Source organism: Lygodium microphyllum, chromosome 10, assembly GCF_053477565.2.
Source record: "Lygodium microphyllum isolate KBCC chromosome 10, Lygodium_microphyllum_v1.1.10, whole genome shotgun sequence".
Lineage (NCBI taxonomy): Eukaryota > Viridiplantae > Streptophyta > Polypodiopsida > Schizaeales > Lygodiaceae > Lygodium > Lygodium microphyllum.
Window position 1 is genome coordinate 138,567,357 of NC_141144.1, and position 22,117 is coordinate 138,589,473.

Below are 22,117 nucleotides of genomic sequence, written 5' to 3' on the forward strand. Positions count from 1 at the left end.
TGAAGAAGATGCTAGTGGATATGCCTACATGATCTAGCATATGCCACCATAGATGCTGTGGCTTATGGATTGCAAATTGAGAAAAGTGTGAAGGTGAGAAGACAAATCTCTAAACCTAAACCTTATAGACTTCAAGTAAGAGCAAGGGGCCTCAAACATATTTGACCAATGCAAATAATACTGTTAGGATACAAACTAAATGTGATGCCCCTATTAATACCTACTCAATTTATGCACACTTAGCTCAAATTTAAAATATAGAAGTGACAATAGAGGAGAAGCAGAAAAGAGATTATGGAAATCCTTACACTTCAAAGAGAATAAATAAGGGGTTGAGAAAACTACACCACCTTTTAGACCTAGACCATAGAGTAACTAGAGGGGGTGAGTAGTCTATAACACCATTTAGACTTGGATCAAAGAGTAACTAGAGGGGGTGTTTATACTTGGACTAGAGAGTAACTAGAGGGGGGGAGTAGTCTATATACCACTGTTTGGACTTGGACTAGAGAAGGCTATGGAAGATGTACATGAAAAAGGTAAAAAGAAAGTTTCAAAGCCAAAGAAACAACTAGGGTATAAGCTACTTTCGAACATAGAATCAATAAGATAGATCTGAAGAGAATGTTGGAAGAGGGAATGCTAAACAATAAAGTCAAGTTAACTTTAGGTGGAATCCTTGGGATCACGAAGTAGGAGTTGCATGAAGAGATCATAGACATCATAAAGACGAAGAGGCAGTTTGTGGGTGAGCAACCCGGGTCATGATACAAAGTGAGGAAGAATATGTCATACATGATATTCAAATTGAAGAGTAATATTGACAACGTGGTTATTGATAGTGTGGTAGGATGTAAGAAGATAGTGAAGATTGTAGAGTCTATATAGTACACAAAGGATGATGTATCTAGTATGATAGCCCACAATTGGGTGAGTTAGTGAGATAGTGGTCAAGATTGTTGAGTTAGATACACTATGAATTGCTTTGATCAATCATGGTTCTAAAATAAATGTTAGGATCTGTATCTTGTATAGCAGTAGTAAATGGCCATTAATGTATAGCATGGATGTCATGGTTTGTAGCTTATATGAGGGTGCTAAACAATCTATTGATGTAGAGCATGAATTGCAAATGTGTGTAGCTAATAACACTATTGGGGAATTGTATGTAGCTTTCTCCAACATAAAGGTCTTCAAAGGAGATGCCCAAGATCATCACCATTTCTTCATGCAAGATTTTTTATCATATTATCCTATTATTTTGGGATAGCCCTACATTACTTCTACATGGATAAGTACCAAAGACATGGACAATGGATTTGCCTATGCACAAGTCAAGAGGTAACAAGCTATATAGTTTATGATACCTTTATAACCCATTTAGGAATAGGGATACATTGTAGGATTCCCCTTTGCCCCTCAAAGAGTTGGATTTTGATAATTGAATATCATTATTAGGTGAGATGATGGTGGTATAAGAAGGAAAAAGATCTTATATTTAGGCATGGATAAATTTTCATGTGGATTCATTTGCCTACTTGTAGAAGGTTCGATGAGTCATTAGAGAACTACAAGGATGAATAGAGATGCAAGGTAATGTGGTTGTAGAAAAGAGAGAATTCCAGAAGTCATGGTATATTATAGGTTGATGAAAACATTGGAGGGATGTATGATGGTCTTTCATTTACATATAGTATTGCAAAAATTTTAGTCATGCTAAGATTAGAGAAACATGATGATTTTAGCTTTGTTCATGTGCACTCATTGGATATGTATTGTCTTATTTCTAATTCTATGTAGCAAAAGGAGTTGTAGATTGAGGAGAGGGCTAGAGCCAGAGTTTGGAAAAAGTATAAATTAATGGATAAGAAGGTAAATCATGTTATAGGTGTGTTGCCTCCTTATAGGGCTAAGTAGATGAAAAGGGCTACAAAGGGAGCCAAGCTTAAGAAACCTAAAAAACATTTAAAATATGTTTTCACCAAAGTCATTAAAAGGGTTTAATATTGGAATGGGAAATATATTTTATGATACCTCATATTCCTTGTAATCTATGACCTATCCCAATTCTCAAAGGGGGGTGTTTTATTATATGTAAGCCCTCTATATCACATGCATTCAAATGATATTAGAAAATACCCTTTCATTACATGTTGTAAGGTAATAAAATGAACCCTTTTCATTTAAGAAACTTACATGTTTTTTCCAAATTCTAATTTAAAAAACTCCTATGTGAATATAATCCTATAAGTTTTACTAAATAAAATAACCCTTCTTTTCATTGCTTGTGGTACACTTACATTTTTTGAGGTGATCCCCCAAGTCCCAATTCCTAAGCCCATCTACTAAAGTTTATTGAACTATTAAATTGAGAAGATTAGGATGGGGACTCTTGAACCTTCTATTATAACTTATTCAAATCGATGGTTTATAGTATCCAAAAAGAATGGAGCTCTCAGGTTTATCTAGGACATGCAACTAGTGAATAAAGTAATTGTAAAGAATGTTGGAGTAGGGCCATAGCGGATGCTTGTGCTCAAGCCTTTTCAGGTAGATCTATTTACTTAGTAGGTAATCTTTACTCATGATATGAAAAATTATAGTTAACTTTGGAAATTAGAGATTTGACTACTATAAGACACCTTTGGGCTTGGTCGGGTTGTGTACTTTATCACAAGGAGCTTAGAATTTTGTGGCTCACATGATGAATATAATGAATAAGATTCTTAGAGATTATATTCCCCAGTTCATGATGCCATTCCTAGACAAGGTTCCAATCAAAGGCTATGTAGAGGAAGAGAAGAATGAGACATTCAATAGCCAAGGTTGTAGGTTTCTTGCTGTAGATCATATAGCAAATTCTAGGAAAATTCTATCCAAATTAGAGGAGGTAAAACTAACACTATGAAAGCATAAGTCAATGTTTGGAGTGAATGAGATACTCATAGTTGGGCATATGTGTGGTCCATAGGGGAAAAGACCTTCCCCTACTATAGTTGCTGCTATAGAGAATATTGTGGAGAGTTTTTTGTCAATGTTAGAGGTTAAGGGATTTCCTGGTGCATGTGTCTTCTATATGATTTGGTCTTCACATTTTTCTCATATTGCAGATGAGCTATATTAGTTGCTGATCACAAGAAAGGGAAAAAAGTCTTTTCAGATAGAAGGCATACCAAGAATAAACTCTTTTGGAATATGAGACATACCAAGGATATGAGAAATCTTAAGAAATTGTTGCATGTCATATTGACACTCAGGAAATTAGACTATGTATGTGGTAGACTAATAGTGATTACAATGGATACTAGTCATGTTGGGATTGGATGGGCAATAGGGCAAAAAAATGCAGATGAAAACACACATGTAGTGAGATTTGGGCTGAAGGAGCCTTGTAATTATATAAATGGCTATAGATTGGAGAGTACTTGAGCACATTGATTAAAAAGGCTAATTGGACTGATGCAAATTTCAAAAAAATTAGATAATCTAAGGCTTATGGATATTTTCTGAAGGGCTATTATGGAAACACCCAAAGAAGAGAGGAGGCTTTATTCTATGATAGATCTACTCAAGTGCAAATGATGAAGGACTTTCATGAAAGCTTGTGGATAGATCGTAAAGGAGTGTGGGAAACCTTTGAGATAATAAAAGAATACTGTTGGTGAAAAGGAATGTATAGAGAGGTTCATGAGTATATTGGGACATGAAAAGATTATTTGATGTATTATTCAATTAGACATAGAGATGGGTTGCCTCTTATCTATCCATTATGTTTGCATTACAAGTGGGTGATGGACTTAGTGACTATGCCAGTTGGCCTATGGCAAATGAGGTACATTTTCTTGGCAAGAGAATACTTAACCAATAAAGTGGAAGACAGAGCACTGAGGAGAAAGAAAAGCAGTGCTATATATAAGTTCCTTCTTGAAGAGTGTTTTGCAAGTATGGGTATGTAACTAAAGTCAAGTTAGACTTAACATTAGCCTGTAACCTAGAGGGGAATGAAAAGAGTGAAAGAGGGTATTCTGCTATAGTCAAGGCTTTGGATAAGGCTTGTGAAGGAATGATCAATAAGTGCCACAATTTATAACTTACGCTCTGTGGTGGGAAAATTGAGCCATTCATGGTGTGAGTATTAGATATATGGTTGTAGAACTTATATATGGATAGAAGCCAATGATGCCCGCAAAGACCAGTGTTGCTAATTATATTATGCTACCATCACATGATGGCATGACTAGAGAAGAGCTTTTAACTGTAAGAATTCAAAAACTTGAGAGAAGACCCAAATATGCTCAAAGAGTAGTGCAAAGACTCAAAGATGCAAGGTTGCAGGAATAAGGAGAGATTTGATAGCAAACACAAGTTGAGACCTAGAGCTATTGAAGAAGGAGATTGGATTTTAGTATATGATAGTAGCTTTGAGAACCAACATAGCACGATTAGAAATGTGCAAAAGAGGTGGTTTGGACCATACACATTTAAGCATGATTATGACAATGCAACATATGCATTGATAGAGTTTGATGGGATTGACTTGAAAATACCCATAATAGGTAAGAGGATTCAATTATTTGAGAGAAGGAAAGAAAAATAATATGTAGTGGAAGAGTTGATGGATGATACACCACATGATGATATTTTAGAAGAAGAATAAGAAGAGGTTGTGGAAGATGAAAAACTTGGAACAAAAGAGGGATATAATTCACATTTTTGTGTATGCTATCACTTAGCACAAACTAGGATAGGGGGAGTGAGAATTAAAGGCCCCACAACACTAAATAGATCATACACTTGCAAAGATAATGCTAAGAAAAGAAAAAAAGGAACCAAACTCAAACTTAAGAGTGAGAGACTATCAACACCACCAAAAACAACTACTATCTCTAGTGTAGGGATAGGAACTCAAATAGCTAAGGAGATCCTCGCAAAAGATAAGGTGTGTCTTGACCCACTTTAATAGCTACCTACAATTGACAAAGTCAAGAAGTAGGTAGAGGTGACACATGAATTGTGGATAGGACAAGCTGATGAAATCTTGATTTATAACAAGCCTATCTCACCTCTCCCACGCATCTCTTCAAGAAAATTCATAGCCTGATGAAAAACCTCCAAATGACCAATAGTCCATGGAACACGAGATTTATCTCATTTTCAATGCACATTGATTGCAGTATATCTATGAGAACATTAAAACTACCATTATTGTAGTCGTTGCATTGATAAAAGTTATTGTTTTATCTTGGATCTCTACTCAAAGCTAGCCCATTGATTTGGCAATTATTAAAATGTTGAGTATAAGAAACAAACCTTGCCAAACCCCACTACATCCCACAACCTATTAGGGGAAATTTGAGGTCTCACAAATGCATTCTAAGAGAGTTTGATCAATTCCCTAAAAAATGGAGACACAATAAAATTTTAACAAATGAACTCCAAACTTATCAAAAATTGCATTTTTAGAACCTACTCTCTTCACAAGCTTTCTAATGATATATAGCATGATGGGATTTCAAGATTGAATGAGGCTAGATTTCATAAAGATTCCTTCTTACCCTTAAAAGATTCTACTTTGGTAATATACCCCAAGCAAAAGAGAATCTTTGATGTAACTTCATTGTTCACTTCCAAATATTATCAACTCTATATCACCAAGAAACCCTTGAATAATATGTTCTAAAAATGCAATATTTGATACGTTTGGAGTTCATTTGTCAAAATTTTATCGTGTCTCAATTTTTGGAGGGTGTATTTTGGTCCAACTCTCTTAGAGGGTATTTTTGAGACCTCACATTAGGGGAGTCTTGAGGTCTTGAAAATGCCTTTTAGGATGTGGAGAGAGAGTGCTCTAGACCAATAAGAGCAAAGCCTCCTAATGGAACTTCTATTTTAAAAAAATTAAAAAATCATTTTACAAAAACATATAAATATAATAATATTATGAATTTGTATTTTTATTAACTATTTTTTGTCTCTTATATTCGTGATTATGACATCTTTTGCATTAATGGCATAGAGTCTCGTCTACTTTTATTTAATGATGTTTCTAGATTAACGATAATGACTGATGTAATCAAAATTCAAATTAGTGAAAAGCATGGCGCTCAGTTTTTTCCCTCCTTTCTTTTATTCCTCTATTGTTTTTCCCTCCGTTATGGTAGCCTAGTCCTCTCTCTCTCTCTCTCTCTCTCTCTCTCTCTCTCTCTCTCTCTCTCTCTCTCTCTCTCTCTCTCTCTCTCTCTCTCTCTGTGCATGTCTCTCTCTCTTCTACCATGGATATAGAAATTCAACCTTCAACAAGGAATCCAATCTCCCAAATCACATCCATATCAGTGTTTAACTCATTCCAAACTGATGGAAGATGGATTCCTACTATCATTAGCAAAGATAGTTGGATCACCATGCAACAAGAAAAACGTGGAAAAAGGAAAAGACATGAGAGCTCGTTTATCTCTGCTTGGAAGGGCGGAATCCGAGATTTTAAGCTTGGAGCAAATAAGAATAGCATCAAAGAGGTACTAGTGCAACATGTGTTCATGCATAGAGAGCTGTGTTTGAAACCTGGATCTTCAAAGCTTCCAATGCATAGACCAAATTGTAAGAATTTAATTCTTAAAGTTTTTCCTTTCTTAAACATGGTTTAGGTTTTTCCATTATAATATTTGTTTGTCTTGTAGATGTCTATCCCTCTAATCTTGAGGAATGGCAACTAGTGGAGTCTATTATTGATGTTATTGATGTTATACATGGTTCAATTGGAGAAGAAATGTATAGAGGCAGAAACAAGAAAGAGCTTGCAGAGAATGGAATATTCTTTTATGACCATTCTTATGTTATTCCTATGCGGCGTTGCCAATTTATGCCAGATTTGTCGATAGAACCATTGAAAGACCTCTAATAAACTGTTGGCTTTGTGTCTTCCACCTCCATGTCTTGTCTGTCTGAAATATTTTGTTCTTGCTTGATAATGTGATTTTTCCATACCTTGGGTTGACCAGATAGATAGAGATCCATATTGTTTAATAAAGTATGGAGCATGGTTGTATAGAATATGCTGCATAGTTAACGAATAAAGAAAGTTATTAAAAAACATTATATGAGTTCGACAATGAAGAAACAAACATATACAAACTTCTTACCATATAGTGAGTAAAGTGTTAATCATCCCAAACTTTTGTCTCATCGTCTTTCTAAAAAGGTTCAATTGGTTTTTAAAGTCTTTGAGATCATCATCATTCCATTCAGTCTTATCACAATAAAAAAACACTTTGTCTAGTGTTTCCCAAACTTTAGCTTTTCTATTCCGAGCTTGTCCATTATCAGTGTGATCCTTAACTACATTATGTAGGGATTTTCACTGATTAAATTTAATAGTTGAGCCACCATTTCTTGAGTTTATCTTGCCAAGTCTCCCATGAAAGCCTAGAAACCTTCTAGCATTCACTCCACCAATAGATGGTTTTTTTGGGACACAATTACCATCCTTACACTTCTGAAGATTTGGTTCAATAACAACATTGCCACCATGCAAACCAATTGTAGAGAGAACTTTTTCAACCTTTGTTATAGCATTTGTTCTAGCTGATAATGGCTTCAGCTTCCATGCAAATCCTATATAGAGATGAACAAGCTTTTCAATTATCCTGCAAAGTGCATGAAGTGTACAAATATGGGCATTCCGCTAAAGGAATATCCAAGACTGGTTTAAACTATGGATCCTTATTGTGCCTAGAGGGAGCTCTATTCCAATTGCTTGAGTTTAACTCTGCAGCTGGTGACATGCAGTATAAGCAAGGAGATATCGAGTTGGCTCCCTTTGATACATTATACATACATTTGAGTGTCTTTAGGTCACCAGCTATGTGCCACTCAATCCTGTAGTTCCCAAATCCTTCAACAGATAGCTCTTCTCCTACTTGTTTCCTTTGAATAACATTAGGTATTGGTGTTTGATGAGAAACCCAATAAAATGTATCAAAATTCTCAGTATCTACCTCAAATGCTCCTAGCCACCAAATGTTATATTTAGATTGAACACTAAATTATGTTGAGTGATTGCAATGACCTGACAAAAGTGCTCTATTCATCAAGGTGATAGAGATTCTCTCCAATTTTTTACATTTCAGAATCTCACTTTCATCAAGTTTAATCACAAATCTAGCCACTCCGTGTGCCTCTGCTCTACTGACAAGTCATAAAATTTGATCATTAAGCATTGTAGGGTGGTCAAGTCATGGAAAATATTATTAAATTCATTGAATGTAACCTCCTTTTTCTTGCCCTTGAAGCTAGCCTTGATATGAAAAGACTCACCTAGAATCCCCATTACTTTGTTGTTAACTCTATGTCTAATAGTCCTAACCACAAATGGCTTCGGAAGTATGCAATTGCGTACTTGCCCTTGCTTCATATTTGATTGTAAAAGCTGGAAAAGTTGCATATAAGCATCTCGACTAATACCAATACTATCCACTGTCTTTTGTACTAACTCAGAATCCAAAGAATGATCCTTTACAAATGACTCCAAGCATTGTTTCTTTGCCTTTTTAAATTTCTTCTTCTCCAAAATATCCTTTGAAACTATTGAAGTAATAAGATGATAATAAAATTGAGTTGCTTTTAAAGAATCTATTTCACTTGCATTTGTTTGTAGAAGAGATCTAAGAAAAATTAACATCACAAATCAATGCAAGTAATTTAAATAAAGCCATAGTTAATATTTTTCAAGTGAAAAAAAATATACATTGCTGCTTGGATTCTTTTACAACAGCCTCCTCCTCCTCGTTTGAGATTCTCAATATTTTTAAGAGCTCTTTGTCGATTTTGAAGGCCTAATAAAGTTTTGCTTTCGTTGATAAGCTTTTCCAATGAATGAATTTTTTGTTGACAATCCTAAAGCTTCTGCAACAACTCTATATTGTGTTTCATCAAAAGATGATTCTCTAGTCCAAGGATATCCTTTTCTGCAACAAGATTAAGTGTATAACCTAAAAATCCATTGTAGGCATCACAAATAAACCTCATTAATGATGAGTTATTATAGAAAGGAGGAGTGCTATTTTTGCTAGGATCTTTGGGATATAGCTTTTCATCTAACCAAAGATCAATATTCTTCTTTCCTTCAAACCTCAGTATATGTTTCATAGACTCTATAACCGTGATAGATTTTGTTCTCTTTCTTATTGGTTCATACTCACTATCCAACTCAATATGAAGATGATAGAGAGATCTTTTATGAGAGCTACATAGATCATTCGATGATTGATCCATAGCTGAGTTACAGAGATCATTGGGTGATTGATCCATAGCTACGGATATGATTAGAAGCAAGAACGAAAACAAAGAAGAGACTACTAAGGAGGAGAAAAAAAGAAGAGAGAAACGATGGAGGGAGGCAATCGAGTATCCACCAAAATTAAAATTGAATATTACTTTTCACTTTAACGAGGAGAGGTAAGATCCTCATTATGACAACCTTGCCAACTTTATGGCGACCTAGATTTCTAGGTTTGATGTGACCACGAGAATATCACGACCATGACTTATTAACGAATTTTGATAATTTAACTTACCAAAATATAAACCTTTTAAAAATTCTATAAAATTATTTTATTTCTTAAATTATTTTCTCTCTCTAGGATCTCTTAGAGGGCATTTTGGAGACCTCAAAACTCCCCTAATGAATTTTTCCTAATGGAACTTTAGTGTCCCTGAAATCCTAAGTACCTTAGGGGTTAACACATTCTAGGAAGGAGCTAAGAAACACATGGTGTGGAAACCTCGGGAGACATTATATTGCAAGGAATCATGGATACTAAAGATTTGTGAGTATATTTTATGAGGACATACTCCAAGCCTAGGAAATCTATCAATTGAACAAATGCACTTTAATATGACCATGGCTAGTGGGTTTTAAGTTAGACCATTGGCAACATTAAGAGATTCTCCAATCAAGTTTGTAGGATAGAGTTCAAGGTTAAATTTGTTGTAATGAAAGGTGACTACGACCAGTTTCTTGGTTGACCATGGATGCACAGTGCCGATCTCATGAAAGATTAGAGAAATGGTTTAGACTTCCTAGGAAATACAAAGGAGGCAATCTAGATTGAGATTAAATCTTGGAAAGCCTCACCCATCAACTTTGACTCCATCTCTACACTATCACATGGATACTTTAATGATCCTCTGACCTCTCAATCAATAGCCAAATATATTCTCTCCCCCAAGCATGAGTGAGATTGGATGCACATTCTCACAACCTTGGAATTATCATTCAATGAGGAGTTAAAATATCAAATGGGGCAAAAATATATAGGAGACATTTGAACACTGGCTATAGACCCTTATATGGAACAAATTTTAGTCTTTCTCTTCATGATGATCCCCCTTGACTCAACTACTACAATCTTTCATGGCTAACCTACCCAAAGAGAAATGCTTATAGTATGCAAAATCCCAAACTAGTAGTAGTCATGCTTCCATACTTAATGAGACTCTAACTTAACCATCTTTGAGGACTTTCAGGACCTAAAATGGGCCGGACACTAGTTGTATGACACTAGCCGACATGCCTCTACTGCTCACGTCAAACCACCCCACATGGCCTCGTAGTTAGGAGCATCTAAGGGGGATACTACCCTAACCTCCAATATAGAATGTTGCATTTGCATGATTTGTAGTCCAACGGATATCCTTCCCCATACTCCTCAGAGAGAGTCCCTAAACATATAGGTGTTATACACCACGTAAGCACATATAAAGGGAGTGCCCCTCCAGTGATGATCATAGCTCCACTACATCTCTCCTACACCTTGGGTATTCGCCCTAAGATGCGTTGTTAACACATAAAGCATATTTCAAAACATGCTCCACTCTTTTGATCGATTGATCCACAAGATAATGAATAACTCTCACTGAATATTTCCAAAGAACCGGACTATTAACCCTATACAACTTAGGATACCTTGCACTCTCAATATAGATCATTGCTCATAAAGACAATTGCTATGCATCCAAGATGATACGATATGGTGTGTGCAAGGAAATTCTATATGACTACCGTGCTCAAACAAGTTTATTCATTAACAACGAGCCTTGTAAGTGTGAAAATAGTTACTTTCGTGCTTTTTTTCTAAAGTGCGATTGTTACTTTCGTGCGATAGTTACTAAGGCTATGCCTCATGCTTCAACTATACCATACATTCACAAACATAAATCTTATTTTTCTTTATTTTTTGAATGGAAAAAATATATTTTTATATTTGTTTAATTTTGGCCATTTATCTATAAGTAATTATTGATATTTATTAATTTACTATTTTAGATTGATTATCTTACCAAGAAGGATTTTCTTATCATGTTTCAACTGATAGGAACATTATACACATGACAAAACTCCAAAACCGTATGATTTCGCTTAAAGTGCATAGTCATGGGCTTTGCTTGTTTAGCATAAAATTATTATATGAATGATTTTTCCTGATTAATTCAACATTGCCCATAAATTAGAGTATTGGACACCAAATACAATCATTTTCAACCATTTCCAACTAAAATTTATCATAAAACAATGAAATCTATGACTTACTCATGAAATAATGCCTTATGATGTACATATTTCATAATTGGAGGCCCGTTGATGTTTCCCAATAGCCGCTAAAGATTTGTCCAACTCCGGTCTATACTTCTTTATGCTCCTGCATCGTTGCACAATCAAACTCTTTAATTTCAACCCACCCCCTTCTCTCATACATTAACCCATAGAAACATACAACAAGAGGAGAGAGAATAGAGGAGAGAGAAATACCAAAATAAGGTCTCTTCATTTAGTGCATCAATTGTGATCAGTTTGTCATGATGGAGGGTGAAGAAATTGAGTAACTTGCTGCCTTGTGAATTCCTTTGATCTCCACTAGCAAGAAAATGATAAAAATTTACCAAATTGGGAGACATTGAAAAAAAGATGTGTCCCCCCCCCTCCACATGTTTGCTACTTATCATGAAAGAGAGACCTTACTAATAAGGGAAAAACATGAGAGATATGAGAGAATTGGAGAAACCACAACATGAGAAGAAGAGACCTACAACAAGTGATTGAAAATTTCATGATTTTGAAGCTTGATGCCAATGTGATGAAGAATGGAGTTCAAAGATGAAATTTGTTGTAATAGTTCCTCTATTCTTTGACTACACTAGCAAGGTTTTTCTTTCAACTTCTCTTTCTCTTTCTCTTGCAATAGTAAACACAATGAGTAAAATCTTTTGCTGGAGGTGTTGCTATTAATGAGAGGGAAAACCAGAGGGCTATTTTGTTGATGATGTATGTAACATGTTGAAGGCTTCTCATCAATTAGAGAAGGGAAATGAGATTTTTGGTGCTTTAAAGGATTGGTATGTTACAAATATCATCAACTATTATTGAAGGATTAATATATGACTTGAGTTAGTGGAAAGTTTGAAGAATTTACAGCAATAGAAATAATAAAATTGCAAGTTTCTTTGGGAATGGAAAGATACTTTCATATCACTATATTTTGTGCTTGCATAATCTAAATTTTATAGCTCTTGACATTCTATGTATTTTCGTGTTGATAATAGATTTGGAATAAAAAGAAAATTGTTACCTATAGTAGATCTTAAAATTTTTGTAATATTTTACTAGGAAAAAATACACACACACACACACACACACATACATATATCATGCTAGAATACATATATAGAACTAAAAGAGGCAATTTGCTACCTATAGCTCTATAGTCTCCATAGCAATCCATAGTACCTGTAATGACACATCCTACATTGGCAATACTTATAGTGGGTTACCACTCTTAAGACTAAGGAGATCTATAAATCTAACTATTTGAATTGTTATAAGGCTAGATTCAGCTCTTAATGGCAAGAAAGTGATATAGGGAACCTTGTTTTGCATTTTGTGATGTTCATTTGAAAACCTTTGTTAAGAGAGATTCATGGTTTTGTCCTATGTTGTTGTCTTGGGAGTGGATAGAGGCCAACCACACAATTCACCTTGCAATAGATTGGTGCCCCTACTAAGGATCTCTCACTAATCATAATAATCGAGAAGCGTAAGGTTTGGGAACCAACTTATGTACAAACTCAAGCATGGCTATGATTGGGTTCTAATAGTGAAAATGAGGATGCAAATAAGTGCATCAAAAAATTGGAATGGATAGCCTACAAGGATTGTAGAGATACTGATGCTAATAAGCTTTGAAATATTGATTTGTTGCTTGAAGGTTCTGCTAGGTTTTGGTGGGATTCATTGAATGAAGAAACAAAGGTAGATGGTAATCAAGTTAATATTGGGTTTATTACCAAGTTTGTAGTGAGGCAAACTCATGAGAGACTATGAAAATCTTTGAAAGAAAATTTCAAGAAGACAATGATGAAGTATCTAAATTTGATACCAAATTCGAAGAGAGATTGATAAACGTTGCAGGTCTAGATATAGAGCAGCAAACTTGTGTCATGTTCTTGAAAAATGATAAATTTACTTCTTTCCTCAAAGGTGAGATTAGAGAAATGATCTTGATAAAAGACCATAACTCATTTTAATATGTAGCTAAAATAACTAAGGAAAAGAAAATGAAGTTGAAAATAACATTGGAATAATCAAGAAGTATTCCTACAACTACAATTCAAATGCCCAACATGATTAATACTATTCTAGGAAATGTAGGACAACAAGATGTAAATCTTCCCAAGTATTTGAAAGACATGAAAATAGTATATAACAAGATTATATGAAAACTGATGATGATGTAATTTAAAAAATGCATGAGAAATTGACACATATGAATTTAAGCATGAATATGTTGCAAGCCAAGCAACCTCTTCTACCTACAATTGGGATCTAGAGGACTTCCAAGAAATAGGTGAAAAAATTTTGAATGTTTCAATTACAAGGAAAGGGGGCACATTTCCCATGATCGTCCATATCCAAGAAGAAATGTATCCCATGCCACAATGGAATGCTAGGCAAGATAGGAACAATGACAATCTAAGCCTACTAGGCAATAACTAAAGACGAGACCTCATGAAGGCCCATATGATATGAATTTAATTGAAACCAATATGTTTGATGATGGGAAAAATGCAAATATTCTAACTAACAAGAGATCCAAAGAGAGGGATATTGAAACTGAAGCTCAATGGACATCAAGAATTAAGAAAAGAAAAATGGTTGTAGATGAGGTAGAGATTATTAAGAAGGCTATACAAAGAAGGAAAATTAAAATGGGGTATTTTTTCCTTGGGAGTTGATCAAGTTCCTTAGAACTAGCCTAAGGATATTAAAAGTAAAACAACTATTGTTATGAATAATCTCTACAAATGGATTTTGGTAGAGGATAGTTAGTATCAGAAATGGGAGGACCCTAGCTTGGTATGTGGGGATTCTAAATAATCTCTACAAATGGAATTCGGTATAGGATAGTTAGTATCAGAAATGGGAGGACCGTAGCTTGGTATGTGGGGGTTCTATGCTTGTCAAATGTGAAATACATTGTACTTGTTATGAATGCATGCATATATGGAAGGAAGGTTGATCAAGTTTATACAGATGGTGATGTACAAGTTTGTGTAATCACTAAAGAGACAATGCTACAAATGCATCTTAAAATGATAAGAAATTCAATGTTTAAGGTTAAAATGGATAATAGCTCAAAGGTAAAGTATTTGGGAGTTATTGAAAACTTGGAGATTAATATTGGAGGCTAGAGGGATTGCTTGGACTTTCATGTTACGTTGTGAAGCTAGGGGCATATCCTCTCATTTTGGGAGACCATGGTTGATTGGTATGAGATCTAGACAAGATTGGTATAGAGGCCAAATGAAACTCTATTTGGACAAACCTACTTATAAGAGGATGATTGTTGACATGAAAATAGGGTCTGTCATTCAAGGTAAACATGAAAGTGATATTGAAAGAGATGACACTAGTGACTCAAAAAGTCCTAGCATTGATGAAGAAGATAGAGAATTGAAATCCTATTTACTTTCTAGAGACATTGATCTTTTTGGACTGTTAATTGGGGGTTCAAAAGAAGAGTATAAAATAGGAAGTCTTGTGCATGAAATGCATAACTCATAGCAGAAAATGCATAACCCACAACAGGAAATCCATGATTAATAGTAAGAAATGATTGTTGGGTTACCTAAGCTAATGAACATGTTGAGAAATGAGTTGAATGATGGTGAAAGAGCTAAGTACTCAGCCATATTTTAAAAATATCCAAAACTTTTTACTACTGAATATTATGAGCTCAGGGCACCAATAGCATTGTGCATCACATCAAATTGAAAGAAGGATATAGACTAGTAGTTTAGCTCAAAATTTAAGAAGACTTAGTATGATTCAGGAAAGTGTACTCAAAGCTAAAGTTGAAACACTACTAGAGGCAAGGTTTATTTACCATGATGATGATGCAGAATGGTTATCTCCTATCATAATCAAACCAAAAAAGAATGGAAAATGGAGAGCATATATTGATTTTGAGCATCATAATTCTATGACCAAAAGGGATTACTATCCTATTCTAATTCAAGATGAAATTTTGGATCAAGTAGCAAGTCATGAGCTTTATAGTGTATATGATGGATATTCTTGATACTTCCAAATTAGAATGGTAGAGAAGGATTATAAAAAGACAACATTTATTACTCATTTGGATGTATCTATTATAAGGTAATGGATTTTGGTTTGATGAATTCATGTGCTAGCTTTCCAAGACAGGTTAGTTGGGTATTTATTTCTTTCATTGGGAAATCCTTACGAGTGTTTATGGAGGACTTTTGTAGATATAGCTCCAGAGCTTTGCATTCTTAAAAGCTAGATTAGGTTTTTTGCAAACTAGATCAAGATAGAGGATGACTAAATCTTTATAAATACATGACAGCAAGAGGTAAAGTGATACTCTTGGGTCATGAAGTATTTTCTAATAGCATTTCCTCCAAAGCCAGTAAAGTTGCTTCTTATGGATCCTCCCAAAACTGTAAAAGAGTTGATGAGGTTTATTCAAAGACCGAGGTATCTATTGTCAAGGTCTTTGCATATGCTAGTTCAATATGTGTACCCTTTACAGAAAGTAGTTCAAAAAGATAATTTAGCTGGATGAAAACTAAAGAGTATGCATTCCTACAAATAAAGAGAAGTTGAGTACTTTGGCAATTCTTACATCTCCATATTGGGATGAACCTTTCTCATTAGCATCATTTTTGGAAAGAATGTTATCGCACTTATTTTGATGCAAAAAGGGAAGGGAATGTCTTACATGAGACCTATGTTTTACATAAGTAGATCTATTGGAGAAATTGAAAAGGTTTGGATTGAGAAAGAGCTATTATCATGGGGTTGATATATGTAGTTAAAAGATGGTTGTTGGTTCTACAATAATTCAAATTTACTTGCCTAAAAGAGAATACTCTAAGAGCTAGTTTAATTATACTTTCACCTATAAAGAGATTGTTGAAAATTTAGCTATTATAAAAAAAAGTTTGATCTCCTATCATGGGACTCATGAGGAAATAAAGGATAGAGATGCCACTTTGTTTCTAATGGAAGCTCCAGAAGAATGATGAAAAAGGAAGGTTTGGGATTTGCCATTTTGAATGCTAAAGGTCAAGAACTTTTTTTAGAAAGTGAGGGAAGAAAGTAAATGAAAAGCAATAATGAGGTTGAATATGCAAGTTTACATACTAGTTTAAAACAATCTATTCAATTGAGATATAGAAAAGCAGTCACAAAGGGGGATGCTATGTTAGTTATTAGGCAAGTTCAAAACGTCTAGAAAGCTAACAAATATGTTTTGAGGAACTTGTTGTTCAAGATAAAGGGCCTAACTAAGCTACTATAGAAAAATCAACACTAGAGCTCAAGGCATGCACCTATAAGAAATTATCTATATGGCACACATTAAAAAGGTATTAAAATAACCTTTTTTTACATGTTATAAAGCCATCAATTACTTTATTAAACTTATATATTTTTTTCCAAATTTTAATTTTAAGACCCCTTCCATAAATATAATCCTATAAATTTTACTAAATAAACAACCCTTTCTTTTGAACTCACATGTTATCTTACATGTTCTATAAGATGTACCCTCCAAGGACTAGAAATTGTTGAGAGTAGAAAAAGACTGAATTTTTGATGGATTTAGAGTGATGTATGGTTGTTAATGGAAGTGTTTGAGAGTTTTTTGGATGATATTGATTATGTTTTGGAAGTTTATGATGATTCTTAGTGGAAACATGAAGCTCTGTGATGTTCTAATAGGTTCTATTGAGGTTCTGATTGGTTCTGATACCTCCTGTATAGCTTCTGTTTTGTTTTGATTTTCTTCTGTATGAAGCATGGATTGATAATTGATGAAGGTTGAAATATTTATAAAGCTTATTGAATAGTTTTTAATAGTTTGGAATGGTTTTAGTATGAGTTATGAGGATTTGATGTTCTTTGATGACCTTCTGTAACCCTTTGTAAACCTTCTATAGAGCCTTTGACTCTGCTCTATTCCTATTCTATTCTGTTCTGTAGATCTTTTGTAAGTTTTTTGTGGAATTTATGTGTGACTTTGGGAAAGTTTTCTAACTTTTGGAAAGGATGAATCTAAGTTCAAAAGAGCTAAAACAAATGGAAGAAGCACTGCTGAAGACTGAAGATCAGAGTGAAATGACAATGACAGTAGTGAGCTATGAAGAGACACTGTAGTGGCTTTGACACCTCTTTGCATCAGACATACCTCTTGGGAGGTGTATCCATGACCTAAAAAGGATTATTCAGAGTCATTATTGAGGCTATGATGTATTATTGAGAGAGAGAGAGAGAGAGAGAGAGAGAGAGAGCCTGAGATAGCCAATTCTTTCAAAACACCGTATCTGTATGTGACAAATTGAGAGAGAGAACTATGAAGACATTGAAGATGAATACTATAGGATTGATTTCCATTCAAAAATGGTGTATTATTTTATGTTCATTGTTGTATTGATGGATTTTATTAAGATGTTGAAGATTATGGTTGATTCTATCAAATCCGTGGGAGATATCTACTATGATGTTGCGTGAAGAATTGTTGTTTTCTTTATTTTGGTCATCAAAAGAATGAAATAAAATCTTGTTGATGCTACAAGATAGATTTTATTGTATTAGAATTTTCATTTTCTTGGTGTTCCTCTTGGGGCTCCATGTTTTTGGTGCGCAAGCGGGAAACTTGCCATCAACAAGCATAAGAAGAGGCTGAAAATGAAGGAAATGGCATTGCCAAGAAGAGAAGAATTCAATGGATGCTTGCAAAGTTCCTTCTTCTAATGAAGAGTTGGAGATTCTTATTGCCAAAGCCACTTTCCACAAGAAGTTCATCCGACAATGGCAGTGTGGAAGGGTTTTCGAGAGCAAAGTCGCAACCACAGAGGACCTTGACTAATTTCAGGATAGAAGATCAATCAAGCAAGATCACGATTCAATTTGAAAGAAGGTCACCTCAATTTCGGATAATGGCATTAATAGCTTCAGCTTCATACTCATTGACAACTTCCATTGAAGAAAACGCATGCACACCAGACCAAAATTTGTTTTCAAGTTTTGAACCTGGCATATACTAAATAGTCCTAGCTTTAGATCTTCCCTAGACAGACCACAAGTATCCCACACAGGAAAGAGAATAAAGCCACATCTTCCTTTTCTCATTAACAGAATTCAAAAATCAACTTAAAATCCACTTTGACCTCATCTTTTAACGGTTTTTTGATTCTAGCTAGTGTAATTCGTACTAGAGAGAAATCATGATCTCAAAGAGAATCAAGCAAGTTCAAACTCCATTATGGCTACTAAACTCAAAAATCTCTGCAAAAGGCATCTGGATATACATTCCTGAGCCAAGCAGCTCTGTATGCTTACTGTGATAAATAAAATTTGTAGAATCAAGCACTTGAGATTTTACTGCCTCCAAGTAGATAAAGCATACAAAGCCTAAGTGTTGGAAGTCCTTGTATGATGAAAACCTTTTGCGATAGGAACAGTTGAGACTGAATTAAAGGAAACGGTTGAAACTCATTGGCTCAATTAGCCTGATCTAGCATTGCAGGTGGTCCATTTACAGGCACCAGTTCATGAGTAGATTTTGGACGATAAGTTGTGTCATTATTTCCATTGTATGAGATATTGGTGGATCCTTGAATATGATTTGTGTTGTGAGAAGGTGCAGAGTGTCTTTCCATTGTATGCTCCCCTTCCATAGTAATTTCCCAAAAAGCTTTCTTCCAGGATCTTGTATTTGTTGTCTCAAAGACAAAGAATAGACGTCTCCAGAATTCAAACCAATTAGTAGGTTATGGCCATCCTTGGCCTCTGAGTCAAGTACATGGCAAACTGGATTTGCATTGCTGAAGGAGAGTGCTTTTATAGGGTCCTTATCATGAGAATTGTAATCCCTGACAAATAGAGTATCATCAATGTTAAATAGCAGACTGAACCTCAGTGCGCCCTTCATCAACAAGTTTGACAAGCCCCTCAACCTGCTCCTGGATTGTCCGCTAGACACACTCTCCTCCACCGTAATCAAAAGCCTCTTGATTTGATCCAAAATCTCTCCCCGATGCTTGTGTCTTCCGCCTTTTCTTTTTTTTGTCGTGCATAGAAAAGAGCATGAATGATGTTAACATGTAGACTCTCTTGCAAGTGCGCCATCCATTCTTGCTGTATGCCACTGCTTATGCGATCGATCCAGGATGAGTCCTCAAAAGCTTGCAATAATCTAGTTTTCGTTTTTGGTTGATGGTTTATATCCTGCCTTCAAAGTTAAGCACACCCCGCCAATGCCTTCTTCTCTGCCATCTAGGAATTCTGGATTGGAAGGTGCGCCAACAGGTGTTGTCCACCAACAGTCAGGAATTTTTTCTAGCAGGCCGATTCCACACCAATAATCTCTATTTTTCTCCCCCATTTCTAGTCCCTGGATCTGTAAATAACTGGGTCCTCTTGGAATGGGTTTTCTCCCTCTATAATTGGAGGTGCAAGTCCTCCGATTACCAGCTCAGTTTTCCGTGTGATTAGTGGAGCTATCAATGGAACTCTTGGTCGAGCTATTAATTCAGGGTCTGCCCTGAATGTTCCAAATTTGACTGAATCACATGTCAATTTGGGACCAAACAAAGCATCTAGAGGTCTTGGTATCGAAGAGTAAACCACATTGTGCATATAGTTCAACAAGTGTATTAGCAATAGGAAGATCTGTTTCAAATCCTTTTAAACCAATCTCCATGTGAATGACTTGGCCCTTACTCAAATCTTTCATGCACATAGAAGCTTTCAAGGCACAAGCAATAGTGGTAATATCTGGACAGACATCCTTTAATTGCATGTGATGATAAGAAGCACGTGCCTTGACAAATGGTCCATGTTCAGCATAGCCTGCAATCAGCGAAGTCCACAACACAAGGTCATGAGCTGGCGACTTATCAAAAACCTCGTGAGCCTTTGACATCATCTCAAACTTGGCATACATCTCAATTTTGCTGCTTCCAATAGATGTATCTATTTCCAATCCATTCTTTGCCATGTCCAAAAGTAAATTTTCACCTTTGTCAATGGCTCCCATGTTACCACATGCCTTCAGCACAGAGGCAAACGTGAAAGCATTCGGATAAATACCATCAAGTTTTTTCTGTCTGAAACATTCTAATGCCTCATGGAAAGATCAATATTCAACATATCCTGCAATCAGTGTCGTCTAGGATACGACATCTTGAGCTGACATCTTAATGAACACTTCTTGTGCATTTGAAACCAACCCCCACTTCACATACATGTCAACTAAAGCATTACAGATAAGTTCCTCTTGCTCCAAACCTCTCTCCACTATACTGCCCACGCAGAACAAAAACGCAAACACAACAACTAAGTATGTACAAAGTAACAAATGTCACACACACAAATTTTTGGTGGATTCCACACCTCGGATGCACATTAGCACGACATCCACCCCCTCTAATCCTATGCATTCTCCGGATGGACCAACTGCCCATGATCATTATCGTCAAGATCCACAAATAGATCAATCTCTTCATTGTGTATTTTCGGTATTTTAGCAAGATTATATGTCATATCATCTGTCTCTTCTACTGGAGTTTCTTCTCATTGCTCTTCTCTTGCAAATTCTTCCAATGCATAATCCTCATCATCTCTTTTCTTAAAAATCTTGATTCTTTTCCCTGTAATAGGCACTCTAAGCACTGTTCCATCCAATTCTGTTAGCTCATATGTTGCATTATCAAAGACATGTCTGACTATGTACGGCCCAAACCATCTTTTCACCATCTTACGAAGTTCAGTATGCTGATTTTCAAGGCTGCTATCAAAGACTAATACCCAGTCTCCCTCTTCTATTGCTCTAGGCCGCAAGCGATGCCTGTTGTCAAACCTGTCCTTATTTCTTAGTCTAGCAACCTTCAACCTGTCAATAGCTAGCTAAATATCCTCTGGTCTTCTCTCCAACTGCAGAATCCGAAGAGCTAAGAGCTCCTCTCTCGTCAAGTCAAAGCACAAGTCTCAGTCGGCATAACCGGTTTCTGACCATACATCAACTCTGCGGGCATATATCCTGTGGTAACACTGTGAGTCGTACAATCAGCCCACAAAGCAAATGGTAGAAGTCTCGGCCATTCTCCAATCCATCCTCTGCATGCTTTGGCTAATGCTTTCACTATCGGTGGATGCCCTCTTTCACTCTTTCCATTTCCCTCTGGATTGTATGCTGTTGGTTAGAGCCAACTTGATTCCTAGTTGAGAGAAAAACTCCCTAGCTTCATCTGCATCCAGTTCACCGTGATCTACAGTGATCTTACCCACACAGCCATACCTGCAGAAAATTTCTTTCAATAAGAACTTACACACTGCACTAGTGGTCTTTGTTCTCAAAGGTCTGCCCTCAACATGATTCGTAAGATCCTCTCTAGCCAAAACAATATATCTCATCTGCCATAGACCCATAGGCATAGTAACCAAGTCAACTACCCACTTATAATGAATGCATAGTGGATAGGTCGGATGAAGCTCATCTCGATGACACACTGCAAAATGCATCTGACAGTCTCTGCA

At 35.7% G+C, this 22,117-nt stretch overlaps 1 protein-coding gene across 1 annotated transcript; it reads right to left on the bottom strand.

Moving 5' to 3' along the window:
* Window positions 1-20,147: 20,147 nt before the first annotated feature.
* On the bottom strand, window positions 20,148-20,618 carry LOC148030612 (pentatricopeptide repeat-containing protein At4g21065-like). Its single transcript, XM_087687402.1, has one exon. The coding sequence runs from the start codon at window positions 20,616-20,618 to the stop codon at window positions 20,148-20,150; it is 471 nt and encodes a 156-aa protein (XP_087543528.1).
* Between the last annotated feature and the right edge of the window lie 1,499 nt (window positions 20,619-22,117).

Excerpts from the sequence above, each read along its gene's own strand:
- LOC148030612 (XM_087687402.1), bottom strand. The coding sequence starts at position 20,618 with ATGGGAGCCATTGACAAAGGTGAAAATTTACTTTTGGACATGGCAAAG.